Source organism: Pteropus alecto, unplaced genomic scaffold, assembly GCF_000325575.1.
Source record: "Pteropus alecto unplaced genomic scaffold, ASM32557v1 scaffold3, whole genome shotgun sequence".
Classification (NCBI taxonomy): domain Eukaryota; kingdom Metazoa; phylum Chordata; class Mammalia; order Chiroptera; family Pteropodidae; genus Pteropus; species Pteropus alecto.
The window spans coordinates 42,366,791-42,387,655 of record NW_006442484.1 but is presented as its reverse complement, the minus strand read 5'-3'; the positions used below and the strand labels follow the sequence as shown (position 1 = coordinate 42,387,655).

Genomic DNA, 20,865 nt, shown 5'->3' with positions numbered 1-20,865 from the left:
TTAAACGAATAATCACACAAATAATTAAATTGCTGTAAGTGCTACAGAGGAAGATTACATAGTGGGTGCAATGAAAATATGTGGGGGAGCTAATCTAATGAGGGTGTCAGGAAAGGACTCTGTAAAACAGGGACATTTAAGTTGAGGCATAAAATATGAATAGAAACAGGCAGGAGAACAGGTAGGGTAAACACTCCAGAGGGAAGGGGTCTTCCGCTTTCTGAAAAGAAAGCATGACTGAAGTAAAGTGAGTAGGAGGACAGTCTTTTAGACCATGCCAAGGGCAACAAGAAACCACAAAAGGTTAAAGCGGAATTCAATGGTTAGGTTTTTGTGTTTGTTAATGTTTCTAAAAATCACTCTTAGTTACTAAGAAAACAGACTTAAAGAGTGTGAAAGTGGATTCTTGGAGTGCTGTAAGTAGTCCTATAGTAAATTACTATGGTCTAGGCTAATGATGACAATGATCTAACGAAAATGGTGACAGTGGCCAAGGGCAGAAAGAGCCATATTTAAGAAATATTTAGCAGCAAAATAAACTGTGGATTGATTAACAGGACATGTGGAGTATATGTGTGTATGCATGTGTGCACACGAGAGGGAGGTAGGGAGGGTGAGGAGGTGGAGAGAGAGAGAGACAGACAGAGACAGAATGAACAGTGATGAAAGAAAAAAAGGTAAGAAAGTGCCAAGAACGATTCCAGATTTATGGCATGATCTCAGATGAGAGGTTTGGGCTTGGATATAACTTTTAGAGTTTTGGTGTATACATGATCTTTGAGGCTAAGGGAATATAGAATCTTGTAGTAAAAAAAAAGGAAGAGTGAGAAGAAAAGAGGGTCCAAGTCCTGAGGACATCCAAGAATTAAAGTATGAGTAGAAGAGCATGAAAGCACACAAAGAAGGACAAATTACAGAGGAGAACATTCAGAACTGCGGTGTCAGGGAAGCCAAATGAAGAGTGTTTCAAGGAAGGAGAGAACAACTCTGTGGAAGATGTGGGTAAACAAAGCAAAACAAGGTTTACTTCAAACAATCTGCTACGTCCCCTGTGGTAAGACTGTCATTTAAAACAAAGACAAATTACCTTCCTTATCATTAGTCCTGGAGAATTAAGACCTGATGAGGAAAAGCCAATCTGTCATTGTCTTTCATTCATATATCATCCATCAAAAACATATTCAATTGTAATACTTACAAACAGTAATGATGAGGCAAAAAGAGTTGAGTCAGGTTTTCTAGATGCCAGACTCTGAGAAAGCACCCTACAAGCAGCTAATTAATTCCATAACTGGCCCAATAGTTAGCTGGCAAAAGTAAAGATGCTAATAAATGCTACCAAAAGCTACTTTTAACTTTAGAATAACTAATGAAATACTCACTTGACCTGATTTGGGCCAACATGTATTATTCTACCAGAAGCATCAGGATGAAAGTAGATCCAGTCAGATTCTAGAGAACAACACTCCATTTCTTGGATCCCATTTTTTGCCTGAAGTTGGAAAAAAAATATTGAAAATAAATATTAAAAGAAAATGATTTTTCAAATCCAAGTTCAGTGATGGATCACTAAGTCAAAGGTAAAGGGAAGAGAAAAGATTAACCAGTTGAACTGGGATGTGTCTAAGGGCTGAATTAGGACACTCAAACTTGAAAACTTCAGAGCATTTAAATTTAGAAATTTCATAGATTTACCCTGTACCATACATTGTACCTCGCAAATAACAACAGTTACCATATCTCGAGAACCTAATTTGTGTCAGGGACTGCATTAGATGTTAACAGCAATCATTATTTGATATGATTTTAATGACATTCAAAGTATATATTGTTATCTTCATTTTATGAATGAGAAAACTGATATAAAAAGAGGATAAATCCTTTGTTCAATGTTTTGCAGCTACTACACAGCAGCTCTGACTCCAAAGTCCATTGACTTTCCATTATATAACTCTGCCATAATTATGTGTATGCAGTCCCTTACAACTTCTTAGTCCTTTCCCTATCACCAACAAACTGTCAATCAGAAGAGTGAGTAGCACGAAAATAAACATGCAACCAAACCTAAAATCTCAGACATAAGTCATATAATCTCCTTGGATAGTCAGATATTAAACTCTAATGGTGAGGAAATGGACTAATACTGCTTAGCCCTTAAGGTGAGATATATTTCACAGTAGTATACTTAGACATTAAAATAAAGATACCTCCATGATATGTGATCATATATGTACATAAATGTTTTATCTTATACACAGGAGCACTGGGAACTAACGTACCACAGATACATTAACCTCACTAGTTTTATCCAATTCACTCAATTTCTTTTATTTCTCCAATAGAAAATGAAATGTTACCATCTTTCCTATTTGATACTCATAAAAGCTTTTGACATATTAATGTATATATTCCATTACTGACAAGACACTATGTTTTAATTATCACACTAGGCATTATTACCTGACATGAATTTAACATAGTCCTTGCCATCGAGAAGGTCATGGTAAAAAGGGAAGGCAAAAAATAAACAGAACAACAGGCAGTGTAAAAAACAAAGTCATCAAGCCATGGACATTATCAAGCATCCAACCCAGGTGAGAACTTCAGGAAGAAAAAAAGCTTGAACTGAGCCTTAAAGGATGAGCAGAAAATGATTAGAAAGAGACAGCAAAATCAAAAACACAGAAGTGTTAATCCATATAGTATGTATGTGCAAAAACATGAGTAGCAGCCAAAATTAAATTGAGAAGTATAGTGCCCAGCCATGAGACTGGAGAAGTAGGCTGGGGCTATGTTACAAGTGCTTTATATGGCATGCTTTTTAAAAAAAGATGGAATTTAACAGTTTATGTATCAAATTAGAGAACGAATGTTAATTTTTCAAGAATTTTTGTAAGTATCCTAATAATTTCTAATAGGAATGGTGTCATTATTACATTTTACATATAAGAACATTGACGCAATTAAACCTTTTGATAACAACCACTGAGATTCCTGTGTCCATGATGGCAATAGCTTCAGATGCTCCTTTAATATAAAACATGTACATACTACACATATCTTTCTTTAGAAAACTATTCTCTTAAAATATCTATAACATGCAAAAGAAACATCTCTCCTTGTGTTAAATTCTATGCAGCATTATTACTAGCTTCTGTAGTTTTTATTATTTGTTAGAATGCTAGATTTTTTTAAAGCCCAGTTTAATAGAAGCTATGAAACATTTCCTTAATTCTTCAATTTGGCTGCATATGTGTTTCGGGGTTATGTACTCTTCTGACAGGTGAGAAGGTAACAGGCATATGTATCATTAAGTTAATGTCACTGCAAGTTAAGTTAATGTCACTGCAAGGCAAAACTTTTTCTAGATTTGGCATTTATTTATAAACATGTTGAAATACAGATTTCACTGAAGGTTATAGTTAGTTATTATAGAAGAAGAGTACTTGACAGGCATGCTTGACATAGATGAGTGAGCACATACATGACAGAATATGTATTATCAGTTCTTAAAAATAATATGTACTAAATATCTGAAATGTGAACTGTGCAGGGTTTGACTGAAAGGAACAGTTAATGAAAAAGAGATGTGACAGGTCCTAATGGCTGAAGGATGTCCACCGGCTGAGAGGTGAACCATCAAACCAAAAGACTTGTCTAAGCAGGCAACTGCCTCTACAGAACCATTGTAAAAGAAGACGTCACTGGGCTAGGCAAAATAGGAGCTGCCACATGTGATAAGTAAATGAGAGAACAGAAGGGAACAATGCCCTTACAATAAGAAAACTATAGGACACTACACATAGTGTTCCCTGGTGGCCATGACATCAAGGGAAATAGATAAATGGACCCAAGATTGTGTTGATCTTCAGCGTGGTAAAAGGTGACCTTTGATTCTAAAAGTCCTTGATCTAACAGTGACTAACTGAGCCATATCTTGGAAGAGATAGGTGTGGAGTAAGTTGAGTCTGCCTCAGAAAAAGTAAGTTCATTTGATATATCAAGATGTTTTGAAAATAAAGAAAAGTAAATCAGCAATACAAAATATGACAGAAACCCCTCCTCTGTGCACTCACTATTTTGCACTTAATTACTGTACTTAACAGATAGCATCTAATTTATCTACATGTTTGCTTTAAGAGTACAAGCAACTTGAGGAAAGGGAATGTGTCCCCAGCCATGTCTGGCATATAGAAGGCCCTAAATAATGTTTATTAAATGATAAATCAATACCTAAATCATTTTAAAAAATGAAGAAAAAATGAAGACAGTAGAAATTTCTATGTCTTATCGTGTACCATTTTTTTTTTCTATTTTGCCATAAATAACTTAGGAATATCCTTGCGAATTCAAAGCGTTTCAATGCTTACATTGTGACCATGAGAGTTCTACCTGATTCTGTTCTAGAAAGCAAATAGCGACAAACCATTTACAAGCAAAACCAACAACACATTCTGTCAGCAATTTTGAGGCATCCTGAACAGATTCCATCAATGAGTCCCACTATGGAGCTTCAGAGATATTTTGCATGGGATCCGTTGCTGAGAGACTGGTAAGGAAAAAACTTAAGAAATCTCTGGTATCCTAAGAATTTTCAAATGTTAATGTTTTAAATTCTGGATAGTACACGCAAGCCTTTGCTGTACTCTTTGTACTCTCTGTATTACATATTGTTCACAAATTAATACAAATAAATAAAAAAGTAACTCATAGGAACATAAACCTATTAGAGAAATAGAGAAGAAAGATTTCTGATACAAATTTATTAAAAGGTCTGATCACTCATGATTTACCAAGGAATTGTCTTTAAGGGCACAAATGTGGAAAACTCCTTTCTGTTTCTTCTTGTTAGGTGTGATGATATAGTGCCAAGGGTGGCCTCCAATCTGAAAGGCATTCTCCAGGGAAGATACCTCAAAGAGCAGTGGTGGTGTATCTATAGAGATGGGCAAAAGGAATTTGTTAGCTTTCTCTGTTCTGGTAGCCTGGGAACATTCATTAACTGAATTCAAACTTTCTTTGCATGTATCATCTATGAGTTTCTATTAATGAAAAATTACTATGTTCAAGGAAATAAAATATAACCAGGAAAGAGACTTATTGCTAAGAAAAGAGAAATCTGGTAGGAAACAAATGTTAGGCTGTAAGTCAATTTTCTAGCCACTTTTTTTTCAGAGTATGTGTGACCGTAGCTGAGTCGAGATAAAATGTGGGCTGAAGAGCTTATGGTGGCAAAAATGACACAGTACACCCAATACAACCAGCTGCCATTTACTACGCATCAGTGTACAAAACTCTGGGTTAGAGATTATTTCTAGCTCTCATAATAATCTTAAAAGGTAATTAAGGTCTAATGATTCCTTCAAAGGTGAGGAACACATCTTTCATATTCTAGACTAACAGGTTTTACTTAGCAAACTTCACAGGAACAGTCTTGCTTAAGATTTCCTGTGTAGAAGTGATATTAGTCACACTGAATGTAACCACTTAGGATAGGTCTTGTTACAGTGGAAGTTTTATTAAAGCATAGCCAATACCATTATTATCATTAGACAAGTTAACCTTAAGGTAGTTTGATATATCTAGTCATTGTCCTTTGGAGACTGACATCATAAAAGAAATATAGGTATACCTTATTTTATTGTGCTTTGCTTTATTGTGCTTCACAGGTGTTGCATTTTTTACAAACTCCACTAGCAAAAAGATTACGACTTGCTTTGAGATCCTCACTTTGTTACGGTGGACTAGAACTGAACCCCCATCTCCAAGGTATTCCTGTACCTATCGTTACTTCTTAGTAGTCTTGTTTCATGACAATTTTAGGTAGAGTGTAACAGATTTACTCTCAGAAGAAAGCATAATTGGATGTACAGCTGCTTTAGAAGACCAGAATTCCTTTCGAGCAGCCCTTGTGAAACATCACAAGGCCTGCTTGGGCAGGTAGCTAACCTATGACTCCTTTACCTCTTTAACTTGAGAGTTTAATCGTTGGTTTATGAGGCTGCCACTGTCAGCAAAGGGGCTCGTCTTAGGGAGACGATTCGCTCAAGAGTCATGTTACAAAACGTGTGCTTTATTAGGTCTGTTCATAAGGACGATTTACTACTTAGTGCTATACATAGGAAAAAAACAAATACTGAAGAGTTCACAGACTGACAATCTTGAAGAGACATGTACAAACATATCGAATATACATAAAGAGGTCTTTTTTTAATCTTTTAGGAAAATGGTTATATTCTTAATATGTAAAGAGGTCTTTTTAAGTAGTAAGAAAAATATGAAAAACCCCATATTTCCCCACTAACTTCTAAAAATGGCCCCAAAATAGCAGAAGACAGACTCTGCTCATTACAATTATGATGAGTCCCTGCTAACCCCAAGTGCCCAAATTTTAATCTCTAATACTATTCTCAATTTAAAAAAATGTCCTAAAAGTCTTCAGAGAGTAGCTGATTCCACATTTGTGTTGAGGAAACTTTTGGATAGGCATGAAACATTTAGCTGTCACTATGAAGTATATTTACAAGGATGTCAGGGTAGTGTTAAAAGAATAAGAGAGCAGGCTACTGGCTAGACTGTAAAAAGAGGCATTAAAAATGAAATAACTATTATTAATTATAATGCTTTGAGTCTGCAAAAGGTCAATGATACTTTAAAGGAGAGTTTTAACTTATAGTGTACAGAATGATTATTTATAGAATGACTATAATAGGATATAATTTTTCTGTAACTTTAAAATATATGGCATAGTTACATTTACCATTTTGTACACATGTGACTAGGATATATATATTTAGGATAAGTTCTTAGAAATGGAACTACACAAGGCATGTATGCATTTAAAATTTTAATACATACTGAATTGACAAAACTGTCTTCTATAAATGGCCCCACCAGTAAATGAAAGTGTTTACTCTATACCTTCAACAATCCTGTTATCTTTTTGATAACTGAAAATCTGAAAAGATGTATTTTATGAATATTTTAATTTGCATTTTTCTTAATAGTAACATTGGGATTTGCTCTCCTCTAATGAAAAGCCATTTAAACTTCCTTTTCTTTGGAACAATAACCTTTGCTCATTTTTTCTGTTATGTCACTTTTTCTTATTGATCTGTAAACCTCTTTACGTACTGAGGAAATTAGCAGTTTATAGTATGTTTTGCAATGTGTCCTGTTTGTTGTTTTTGTTGGTTTATGTTGTGTTTTTGATGGTTTGGCCATGAAGAACTTTTATTTTTATGTAACCAAACTTGTAATCTCTTCTTTTATGGCTCTGGGTTTTGTGCCATACTTAGAAAGGTCTTCCCTACTCTGAAGTAAAAAGATTCTCCTAAGTTTTCTTATAGAACATCTAAATCTTTGATCCATCTATCATTTATTTTGGTGTAAAGAGTGAGATAAGACTTCAACTTTAGTTTTCACAAGACCATCTATTAAATAATATAATGGAATAGGTGGAAATTAATATTTGTAATATATTAACATTTAAGAGTGAGTTAGTCTACAGATACATGTAACAATATAAAATGAATTTGAAAAATATACTAAGAGAAAGAAGCCAGACAAAAAAGTACAATTTAAATGAAACTCTACAAAATGTAAATTTAATCTATAGTGAAATAAAGCAGATCACTGGTTGCCTAAGGCTGGTGTCAGGGAGGAAACTGGGAAGGAAACATAGGAACATTCTGGAGTGATGAAAAGATTCTAAATCTTGATTGCAGTAGTGGTTTCATGGGTATATACATTTGGTTGAACTCAAATTATACAATTAAAATGAGGACATTTAAATGCATATAAATTATACTTTGACAGAGTTGATTTTTTAAAAAGTGAGTTATGAAAGAGTATTTACAGCATGATTCTTTTTGGTTTTAGACATACAGAAATATCCAGATTATAAGATTAGAAAAAAACACACTAAGATGATAACATAACAGTTAACTCCATACAGGAGAACTTTGAGTTTTTAAATTTTTCTCTATTTCATTTACCTTTACGTTCTAATTTTTCTTTAATAAAAATGAACTGCTTTGTATTAAGAAAAAAGTTAATTTAAAGTTAAAATGAGTTTATTTTTTTGTACAGACCTTAAAGATCCTAAAAACCAAATCTGGAGAAATAAATAGGATTTCAGTCTCTACAGATTGAAAAAAAAAAAAACCACTCACACTTTCCAATAATCATGCTACTTTTCTTAGCCAAATATCCAAAAATCACTGATTTACACTGTTTTACAATGACAAGTGATTTCACAGATCATGTTTTCAAAACATCATTATTTTAAAGTTGAGAAAAGTGAAGCATAGAGAGGTTAAGTAATTTGCCCACCATCACACTACCAGTTAGTAGCCAGGTTTTACTTTTACTCTAGCAGACCAAAATTCTGATCCCAAATCCAGTTATCTTTCTATAATAGGGACTTACCTAATCCATGTTACAATCCTTCAAACTCTATGTGCTTTGTCTTTATCTCCCGGTTCTTTGTCTTACTCACTTATTCTCTGCATTTCAATAAGAACGATGCTATTATTTTGGAAAATTCTTTTCAAAATAACTAATTTTAGTTACCATTAGACACTGTAGTTTTTAAATTCTTAATAGGTTCTTGCTGGTGTATTTGTATTGAATATAGGAAGTACTGTTAGGCTGAACTTTTACAAAACTGTAATCAGCTGTTTCAACGCATTTAAAAACTGGAGTAGTGTTTTGAATATTTATTTTGTACTTCTTAGATACCTTAATTGGTTATATTGAATGCTGAGTAGTGTTTATAGTTTGTCATTTATTACTAAGAACATCTCCTAACAATATTCTATTTCTGTTTCTTGATCTGTTGATGATGCAATGTTAAATAATAGAAAAAAACTGTCTTATTCTGCCTACATTAGAAAACCCTTTGGCGTTTCACCTAAAAATGTGATGTTTTTTAGTTGGAAATAAAAGGAAACATCCTCAACATGATAATGAATGACTCTTAATGAATTAAAAATAAAGATGAACAGATATTAGAATCACAAAATAATTTTATGTTTAAATTTATTCATGTGATTTTTATCTCTTTGCAAACATTAAATTATCCTTGTATTCCTAAGATGAACTATGGTCAGTCATGGTTTCTTTTAACATATAGTGCTTCACTTGAGTAAGTTGATTTCTTTTTTATTAAATTGCTGAATTTGATAAGCTAAATATAGAACGTTTTTATTTTATATTTATAGAATTGTATATAATTTTCTTTTTTGTGCTTTGTCAACCTTTAAGTATACGAGGGGATTCTCTCTGTGTCTAAGCTCTATGTTCAGATGGAATGGTAATTATATTTTCCTTGGAATATACCTTTCTTAAAAGTGGGTTAAATTTTACAGTTATAAAATATTAAGTGATAAGGGAGCAAAGATGGTAGGATTTGCTGCAACTCCTTATTTTGCCAATAAGGAAATCAAGATCAGAGAGGTAAAGTGACTTGCCAAAGGTCACCAATCTCTGGCCAAGCAATGCCCAGTATCTCCAGGCCTTCAGTTCAATGAATAAGTGCTAGATTTTTGTTAACACCTATTCAATAGCAAGGAATATGCTGTATAGGAGTAAAATGAATTTAGTTTGTAATTAGATTATGAGAAAGACATTTGATAATTACAATTAATAACTATTTATATGACCACTTATTATTTAAGGTGGAAAAAATACTATATAGTAGCCATACCTGTGATTTTAATATTACAAGGAATGCCAAAAGGAGCCTCTCCTACAGTTCCAGTAGTCCCACCCCATCTGCATGCACACCCTAAGTCAAGTTTCTGTTGCATGAACTAAAACAAAACAAAACAAAAATGGTGTCTTTAGCACCTACTTATTTGCTGTCTGGAGAGATTAAAAAATAAAATTCACATGTATATGGCAGAGAAAATGTCTCCATTTATTCAAGAGCCTTTCTGTGTATCTCCCCACCCCTCCATTAAAGGTTATTTTGTCTTTCTGCATTTATACAGTATTGTAGAGTTGAAATTTACACAAGTACCTTCCTCTAGAAGTACCTCATTAAAAAACATACCTCGGTCCAAACCTCAAGTTAATTACAATATGGAGAATTCTAGTTTTCTCTACCTGTTCAGTGATGGCTTGGAAGTTATAGAGTCTGACCAGTCCTGAGCTGTACATCACAATCAGTATTCCATGAGATAAGGTAGCATCTGTAACATTCCCGAAAACCTGAGGGGAGAGGCAGATATCACCTAAGACTGGAAGGCCAACCCTCTGAATGTTTATAGTGGTTTATGCACTTGCTTCATATTCGGGCCACCACTACAACACTGCTGCCTAGTATTATAACTTAGTTATAACTTAGGAACTTGAAACTAAGGTGTTATTAGTGTAAGTGGCAAGCCACTGGAGTCACAAACTGGAGCATTAATGGGAATATGGCACATACACCTCAGAATGATCCAGCAGCATTCATTTGCTTTACCCATTTGTTTCACAGTTTTGTCAATATCTTTTAATAGTAAATCTTATTCCTCATGGATACATACACGAAGAGGCTTACACTGACTGAGTCCATCTAATTCTAAATGGGTATTTACTCTATCATATATATCCTGCCAGGGACTTATTTTTTATGCTAAAATGTTATTTACAAAGACACTTATTTTTTAGCTAATTAGAGGAGGGAAAGACTGTATCTAAGAAAGTAATTCTAATGAAAAATGGCCAACTCCAGAATTTTATCATTACCTTGTCCTTTAAATCTGTTTAATTTTTCAGTCATATAAAAACCAAACATGTTAAAGACCAAACACCTACTGAGCCATTTAGTCTAGCTGACCTTGAGTAAGTCTTTGGTTCATTATTCCCCTTCTTTTTTCTCTTCTATGCAATAGACCCTGTCGTGAGTCTCCATAGAGCTGTGATAAAGAAGTTGATTCTGTGCCTATTTTAATACTCAACAAAAGCCAAAATCGACAAATATTCATAGCCGTGAAAGACCTAGAAATAATAGCTATAAAGTGCATTCTAAACCTGGCCCCTGCTAGCCTTATTATGCATGGTAAGTGATAAACATACTTCGATTCCAAGTAACCATAATAAAAACCAAATCCCTCAAATGATAATCTTAGGTATGTGAGAATAGAAACTTATGACTTAGCTAAGTGTTCATTCCTGTTGTGGACTATAATAAGCATACATAATTAGTTAATCCACAAACACAAAGAGAACAATTATATTCATCAGTTGTGTGTTTAGATCATCTCTTAGAAGGTAAATTATGGTTTGCTATGATTTTGACTAGCTAATGACTTTTTATTCACTGATTCTCCTTTCCTATTTTGAAGGAAATATTTGTGTAATACAAACATAGTTACGAATAATGAGTGCTATAATAAAGTAGCCCACTCTATTTTAAAATATGGATTATACTTCGGAGTCAAATCTGGGTTAAAAGTCCAGCTCCTCCATTTACTTAGAACCTGCTTAACTTCCTAGTTGAATATGTTATATGTTACAATATTATAAAATACTCAAACTGCCTGGTACAAAACAAACAATAAGTAATATTATTCTTTAGTTTTTATGTAGATTAGTGTATTATGCTTATATAGCAGAAACTTTTAAAAATACACTCATCTTGTTTGACTAACGAGTATTAGTGAATCCTCAAGATCTGTCCTCTTATAGAGGTGCTTGGTTAAAGACTAGTTAAAGAGACCACCAAATAACTATTTACCAGAATAAGTAACAAATTTTAAAGTAGTAGGAGACTGCTGATTTTTTTGTTCAAAGGAATTTGTCTTTTCTTTCCCCCTATATAACCACCCCACAAATCAAGAAGAATGGCAACAACAAAACTGAATGAGTTGGAAAATTTACATGTTATAAGGCTTGTTTATATATCATAAAACATGTTTTATCTATATTTGCAATTAAAATGAGACATTTTGTTGCTTTTCACCTTTAATGATCACAAGCTTTAGAATATCTCTCTAAAAAGAAATACTTCACTCATTTCATAATTTTATAAAATAGTGGTTTGTTAATGAACACAGGTATTCTACACCATTTACTTGAGAGGCATAAAAACATGCAGAAAGATGAAGGGATGATTAGGCTTTCTTCCCATGTCTAATGTTCTCACGTATTTTGATATAAAATAAACTAGGTCAGAAAGCTTTTTACAGTCAGGGGAACATTTGGAATCAAAACACCTAATAAGCAAATAATTAAATGATGACATTACATCTTATTTTCAAAAATTAATGTTGCAATTAAATCAGAAATGAGTTCTTACCTTTTTGCTGATCTCTAGAATCCCTATGAGTGAAAAAGGTAGAACATGGAACACTGCAAGGTACAGCAAAACAGGTTGTTGAATGCCTGCCTATAAGGAAAAACTAAAATTACAGGTTGCTCTCAAGAGTATTTCAGAATATTCTATATTTCAAGAATATTTCATGAGTTTAAAACATCTACCTGTCTTAGCATGAAGTTATGCAGATGTTTTATGAATTGAAAATATCCATCTATCCACATTGTGAAGTTAGTTACACAGGAAGGCAGACATATTCAAAATATGTCAAAAGAGCGATGTCAGAAGCATGGTGGAGTGAGAGATGTCCCCAGATCTCTTCCCTTGAAATAACAATAAGCTGAACATCTACAACTCAACAAATAACACCCAACCTGCACATAAGCACATCGGAGTAAGCGATCTGTGTATAAGAGCTACCACAGGTCAGAACCGTAGGAGTGGGGCAGTAGATTGGGAGGAAAAAAGCAGCTGCCTCTCGCAGCCTGGAGCTCCCTGCAGGAGAAGGGGGGAAGGGGAGAAGTTGTGGCCAGTTCTCCCCAACAGCCCTAAGAGAGCTGTGAGCTCCACGCAGCAGAGCCCAGAGATGAGGGCAGAAAGTGGAGTGGGGACTAACTGCAGAGGGGCAACAACTGGGTCTTAGCAGCTGTGGTTGTAAAGTGAGAGGCTGAGACATGGAGACAGCAGTAACTCCCACCCACCAACCTAGAGGGCATCCTCCCCCGAACCATATCCTCCAAAACCGAACACTGCAGAGCCCCAGGAGAATTTAAGCAAACGCTATCAAAACTGTCGCTAACACTGACAGGGATTGAGACCAAGAACAGTGACAGTGATTGAAATTTATAAGAAAAAGCATTAAGACTCAAAGCAGGGATCCAAGAGGCTTGGACGCCACCAACTGGAAACCAAAAGAAAAACACCTTAGCAACACGCTAAAGAGAGACCTCTATGTAACAAATCTTTCTGGGGGAAAAAAAAAAAAGCAAAATACACTCCCGTTAATGCCCAGGTAGAGAATTAGCCATCTAACACCATGAATAACCAAAGTGACAAGGCAGCTCAGAAAGCAAGAGAAAAATCTCCAGAAAATAAGCTTAAAGACATAGAAATATGCAACTTAAACGACAGAAAATTTAGGCTTGTACTTCTGAAAACACTCAGTGAAATCCAAAATAATTCACATCAACAATTCCAGGAGCTGAGGGAAAAAAAACTAGATCAGTATAATCAGTTTTTCAGCAAGGAGGCTGAAACCCTAAAAAAAAAAAAAAAGAGAGAACTCCTAGAGATGAAAAACACAGTAAAAGATGAAGAATGAAATAGCAAGCTTAAGAAATAGAGTTGACCAAATGGAGGAAAGGATCAGTGATATCAAAGACAGAAATCGAGAAATAATTCAGAAAAAAGGAGAGAGAGACCAAAAAATAAAAAATAATGAAAGAGAAATACAAGAACTAGCTGACACCATCAGGAAAGGAAACTTAAGAATAATGGGTATTCCAGAAGAAGAAAAAGAGAAGGGATCAAAGAGCATTATCAGACAAATAGTGGATGAGAATTTCCCAAATCTAAGGAATGAGCGGGAACTTCGAATCCAAAAAGCTAACAGAACACCCAATTATCTCAACGCAAAAAGACCTTCTCCAAGACACATTTTATTAAAATTATCAAAAATTAATGACAAAGAAAGAATTCTCAAGGCAGCCAAGGAAAATTAGACGGTAACCTTATAAAGGAAAACCCATGAGTCTATCTTTGAGTTCCCAGCACAAACCTTATAAGGAAGAAAGGAGTGGAACCAAATATTCAAGCTATTAAATGAAAAGAATTACCATCCAAGAATAATGTATCCAGCAAAGCAATCCTTTAGAGAAGGAGAAATAAAGACCTTTCCAGACATACAAACGTTCTCCACTACAAGGCCTGCATTACAGGAAATACTGAAAGAGGTCAGCCCACGTGAAACAAAATGACAAAAAAATTACATAACTATGACTAGCAGGTAGACTGAAGCAGAGGACTGCAAAAGAACACGGTATCATAAGCTTAAACAATAAGATAATTGATAATACAAGATAGATATGAACATTCAGAATACATAGAGGTAATTTGGGACAATAATAACAGAAAAGAGGAGGAATCAAAGATTCAAATTCGCAAAAGAAAATGGAGATAAGACACATGCAGAAGAAAATGGACTACTGTATATATATAACTACCCTTTATATATTTGTAATGGTAATCACATGCCAAAGATCCAGAACTGAAGTACATAACATTAAACAAGAAGGACCAGAGAGAAAATCCACAAACCCCAACCAAATTAAAACAAACAAACAAACAAACAAACAAACAAACGAACGAACGAACGAACAAACCCAACAGACCAGAAACAGAAGAACAGGGAAGCAATAGATACACCAAGCTACTGGAAAGAAAAAGATAAAATGGCTATAGGAATACCTCATATTTCAATAACCACCCTAAATGTAAATGGACTGAACTCACCAATAAAAAGGCACAGAGTTGCAGATTGGATCAAAAAATAAAACCCAATCATATGCTGCCTCCAGGAGATACATCTTAGCTCCAAAGACAAATATAGACTCATAATGAAAGGGTAGAAAATGATAATTCAAGCAAATGACATTCAGAGAAAAGTGGGAGTAGCAGTACTAATATCAAATGAAACAGACTTCAAAATAAGGTAAAGAAAGATACTGAGGGACATTTCATAATGATAAAGGGAATCATACACCAAGAAGACATAACACTTATTAATATTTATGCTCCCAATTAGGGAACTCGAAATATATAAAGTAATTACTAACAGAACTAAAGAAAGAAACAGACCAAAACACTATCATAGTAAGGGGACCTGAATACCTGACTGTTAGATATAGACAGATCATCCAAACAGAAAATCAGTAAGGAAATATCCTTAAATGACACACTAGACCAACTGGACATATTGACATTTACAGAGCTTTTCATCTCAAAATAGCTGCTTATACATTCTTCTCTAGTGCACATGAACATTCTCAAGGATTAACCACATGCTGGGACACAAAGCTAGCCTTAACAAATATAAAAGGACTGAAATCATACCAATCATATTCTCTGATCATAATGCTTTGAAGCTGGAGATCAACTGTAAAAAGCAAGCAGGAAGAACCACAAATACATGGAGATTAAACCACATGCTACTGAAGATGACTGGGTCACAGAAAAAAAAAGATCAAGAGATACAAATGACAATGACAGAACAATACATCAAAACTTTTGGGTCATGGCAAAAGTGGTCATAAGAGCAAAGTTCATATCATTAAAGGCCTATCTCAAAAAAACAAGAACAAGCCCAAATAAACAACATAACACTTCATCTTTAAAAACTAGAAAAGAATATAGCTTAAAATCCGCGGAAAGAAAGAAATAATCAAAATTAGAGCAGAATTAAATGAAATCAAGAACAAATAAAAAGAAAAAAAATAAATGTAACAAAGAGCTGTTTCTTCGAGAAGTTTAATAAAATTGACAAACCCCTGGCTAGATTCACTAAAGAAAAAAGAGAAAGGACACAAATAAACAAAATCAGGGATGAAAGAAGGGAGATTATGACAGATACTGAAGAAATATAAAGGATCACACAAGAATACTATGAAAAATTATATAACACCAAATTTAATAAGCTAGAAGAAATGGACAAGTTCTTAGAAATATATAATCTTCCTAGACTGAATCAAGAACTGGAAAATCTAAATAGACTGGTCAGCAGTATGGAAATTGAAACAATCATCAAAAACTTACCAAAAAGTAAAAGTCCAAGACCACATGACTTCACCAGTAAATTCTACCTAACATTCAAAGAAGATTTAATACATATTCTAGCTCAAACTCTTTTAAAAAATCGAAGAAGAGGCAATACTTGACAATTCATTTTATGAGGCCAGTATTACTCTGATACCAAAATCTGGTAAGGATAACACAAAAAAAGAAAACTACAGACCAATATCTCTCATGAACGGTCCGACTTCAAATTATACTACAGTAATCAAGTAATCAAAACGGCATAGCCTTGGCGGAAAAAAAGACACACAGACCAGTGGAACGAAATCGAGAATACAGAAGTAAACCCACGTTTATACGGGCAAATAATTTTTGACAAAGGAACCAAAAGCATACAATGGAGAAAGGAAAGCCTCTTCAACAAATGGTGCTGGGAAAACTGGAAAGCTACCTGCAAAAGAATGAAATTAGACTGTTGTCTATCACCACACACCAAAATTAACTCGAAATGGATTAAGGACCTGAATATAAGACTTGAAACAATACATTGCATAGAAGAAAGCATAGGAAGAAAACTCAAGGATCTTGGACTTAAAGAGGATTTTTTGAATTTGACCTCAAGGGCAAGGGAAGTAAAAGCTGAAATAAATGAATGGGACTATATCAAACTAAAAAGCTACTCCCCAACAAATGAAACTGTCAACAAGGCAGTTGGGAAAATATATTTGCAAGCAATGCCTCTGATAAGGGCTTAACATCCAAAATATACAAAGAACTCATACAACTCAATAACAAAAAAATAAACAATCTAATTAAAAAATGGGCATAGGACCTGATAGAGACAATTCTCCCAAGAAGACATACAAATGGCCAACAAACATATGAAAGGATGCTCAACATCACTAGTTATTAGGGAAATGCAAATCAAAACTACAATGAGATACCATCTCACATCTGTTAGAATGGCTATTTTCCACAGGACAAATAATAACAAGTGTTGGAAAGGATGTGGAGAAAAGGAAACCTCATACACTACTGGTGGGACTGCAGGTTGGTACAGCCACTATAGAAAACAGTATGGAGGGTTCCTCAAAAAACTAAGAATTAACCTACGATATAATCCAGCAATCCCTCTATTGAGTATTTACCCCAAAGATTTGAAAACATATCTGAAAAGATATTTGCACATCTGTGTTCATAGCAGCATTATTCACGGTGGCCAGGAAATGGAAGCAATTGATGACCTGGAAAAGATGTGGTGCATGTTTACAATGGAATATTACTCAGCTATAAGAAGAGATGAAATGCTGCCATTTGCGACGACATGGATGGATCCTGACATAATTGTGCTAAGCAAAATAAGCTAGACAGAAAAAGTTGAAAACCATATGATATCACTTATATGTGTATGTGAGATATAAATCTAAAAGCGACAAACAAACAGGATAAACAAACAGAGACTCATGGACATGCACAGTAGACTAGTGATTACCACAGCGTAGGGGAAGAGGAAGGAGGTAGATGGGGTAAAAGAGGTCAAACATGTGATGACAGAAAGAAATTTAGCTATGGGGGGTGAACACACAATGCGATATACATATGACTTACTGTTAAACTATACACTTGAAACTTATTAGATTTCGTTAACCAATGCCACCATTAATAAAACACTTGTATACTAAACGTTCAGCCTTTCAGACACACACATGCACAAACACAAAAATTTATAAAAGTAAAAATAACATTAAACATTGCCTAGCAACAAAATATATTTTATATACCATACGACAAAACCATGTTTTACATACTGTATAACAAAATATAGCTTATGTAATATGTTACTATGTAATATAAATTAGTATATATGATTTATATTAATATAATACAAATTAATGTATTTTAGTGTAATATATTATTAAAAATGTATATGGTAAATTGGAATTCTACAATAAAGAACCTAACTGAAAGATACATAGTTATCATGGTCATATCATCTGAATGCAGTGTTATACTGACATATCTATATGAAATGAAAAAAAAAATGTATTGACAACAAAAGCTCGAGTGATTTCTTTGCTTGAAGAAGATTAGTTCCTTACTTTGAAGAAGGTCCAGTCAATTTCTTTCCACTATGGAATGTAAAATAATCTGTTGTACTACCACACAGTGGCTTGAGGGGAATTTCTTAAATTTGTGGTAAACAACTTTTATAGCATGCTTCAGAAAACAAAGATCATTAGTTCTTTCATGTCAAATCCGCAAAGAAATTCCTATGGAAATAAATTCTTTATTTTACTGACTATTTAAAGATATTTACCTGCCGGGCCAATGCCGAACTTTTGTTCTGAGCTGACTTGACTACAATGACTTCTTGAGGAGTATCCCAGCTCAAATATCTTTTAAAAGAATGAAAAGAAGTTTATTCATTTGGGTCAGTTACCTTATACTTAAAATCAAAATATAATAGCTATCTTATAAATAAAGTTTTTTAGTTAAATTATAAAAGCAAAGTAATTTATTTTAAAAATAAATAACTAAAAACAAATAAATAAATGGATGAATAAATAAAAATAAATAAATAAAAGAATTACCTCCAGGTGCTTATATGAATATATTCCTATAAAATATATAATTTTAATCCTTCTAGAATTTCAATGAATAAAAATTGATATAACAGTATTCAAAACTTAGAAAACAAAATAATCATTCTTGCTTTAAAATGGAAGTTTAAAAAAGCATTAAAAATGTTACTTTCACATTTTGAATGCACATATTCACTCCAAAAATTTACATCTTATTTATAAAATTAATAACAACTAAAGATCGTACTAGGCAGGTAATTTAACTGAAACAGACTAGCTTTCAGGAAAATCTACCATACAGCACATCTTACATATAAAATACTATTTGTAGAAGGGAAACTCAGGAAATTTTTATTTGCCAGCTACTATAGGTTAGTTACTTATGAGGGCTATAAAGAAAATTATAAGGGGTCTCTATCCTCAGATCTTCAAATGCAGTCATGAGGAGAGAAAATGAGAATAGGCTTATAAATTGAGATCCAGATATATAATGGAAAACAAAACAAAACTAACCAGAGACAGCTTGAAATGTCCTGAGCCACAAGTCTCAAATTCCTATAACAAAACCTTAAATAATAAAGTCACAGATAATACCTGAATTTGCAATACGAAGCGAGATATATTTTCTCAAGGACTTTTCCCGTAGTTGCTGATATGCGAAGTAGCCAGTTATGAGCAGTCAATGCTATGAGTGAGGATTTATAATCTGATGGATTGGGTAGCATTTCCCCCTAGAAGAGTGAGATGTAAAAATAAAACTACTTGGTCATGAACAATCTGCAGTACTCGATGTCCAAAGAAAACAGCTAAATACTTAAATAATCAAATCAGTATACCAAGGAAGAAATAGTCAATGTGCAAATGCACAAATAGAAAATTAAGAAAAGACTGTAGATAATTATTTTCATTGTTAACTTATTGAGTTTATTTACATAAAACACTTAAATGGTACCCGAAATAACTTATTATTACCTATTATTATCATTACGTGTTCAAATGTTAGCCAATTATCATAATAGGAGTATTACTAATGATGCTGCTATGATAACAATAAGAACAATTTCTTAAAACCACATAGAATAACACAGCAATTAAGAATCACCTGCCAAAACAGACGTTTCTTTATTCTAAGATTGTTTTACTTTTGATAGAAGTCAAATGGCAAAAGGCAAATCATCCCATATTCACTGTGGCTCTACCCTAAAAGCTAGAATCCAGAATCAGAGCAGCCAGAGAACTGAAGATGGATCTGGTTTTTAAGATGACCTATGTTACCAATGAATTACCACCCCCAAAACGGGAGAGGATAGCTGTCTGCTCATTATCTGTCACTGAAGAGCTACCACAAGGTGGAAGTCTAAGGCAAGAAGAGAAAGAGAAGCAAAGGGTTCTACTTTGATTTGTGGAATAAAAAGGAAGTTTTGAAAGGAAAGTTAAGGATAGGAAAGTTGAAATTAATCTAGTATTTCTAGTATTTGTTTAGGCTGTAGGGAACACACACAAAAAAAACAGGCATAGTTATTTTAATATATGCTCCTGAAGATTAGTCTTCCCTTTTAAATGTCAGGGAAAAAAATGAGGATTTGGTGGGGTTCTTTTTTTTTGGGGGGGGGAGTTGTGATTTTTTAATTGTTTATTAGGGTAACACTAGTTAATACAATTATATAATTTTCAGGTGTATATTATCATTTGACATCTGTATATTCTATTGTGTGTTTACCACCCAAAGTCTAGTTACCTTCTGCTACCATATATTTCATCCCCTTTACCCACTTCACCTTCCCCCTACTCCCCTATATTTGACCCCCTTTACACTGTCTACCTCCCCACTCCTCCCCTACCCTCTCTGGTAACCACTAGTCTATTGTCCATGGCCATGGTCTATTGTGTGTTTACCACCCAAAGTCTAGTTACCTTCTGCTACCATATATTTCATCCCCTTTACCCACTTCACCTGCCCCCTACTCCTCTATATTTGACCCCCTTTACGCTGTCTACCTCCCCACTCCTCCCCTACCCTCTCTGGTAACCACTAGTCTATTGTCCATGGCCATGGGTCTGTTTGTTTGTCCCGTTAATTTGTTGTTTTTAGGTTTATATCCCACACATAAGTGATATCATGTGATTTTCAACTTTTTGTCTGGCTTATTTCGCTTAGCATGATTATCTCGAGGTCCATCCACGTTG

General features: G+C 34.0%; 1 protein-coding gene across 2 annotated transcripts in view; it reads right to left on the bottom strand.

The window, feature by feature from the left end:
• DCAF17 (DDB1 and CUL4 associated factor 17) overlaps positions 1–20,865 on the bottom strand; it is a 38,967-nt gene that overhangs the window by 8,280 nt on the left and 9,822 nt on the right. For both annotated transcript variants that reach the window (XM_006921185.3, XM_015596716.2), the window contains exons 4-10: positions 19,273–19,409; positions 18,414–18,492; positions 12,290–12,379; positions 10,111–10,215; positions 9,710–9,815; positions 4,794–4,936; positions 1,383–1,492 (exon numbers count right to left, since the gene is read on the bottom strand). In XM_006921185.3, the coding sequence (XP_006921247.1) occupies positions 1,383–1,492; positions 4,794–4,936; positions 9,710–9,815; positions 10,111–10,215; positions 12,290–12,379; positions 18,414–18,492; positions 19,273–19,409 (770 nt within the window). The remainder of the gene's footprint in view (positions 1–1,382; positions 1,493–4,793; positions 4,937–9,709; positions 9,816–10,110; positions 10,216–12,289; positions 12,380–18,413; positions 18,493–19,272; positions 19,410–20,865) is intronic.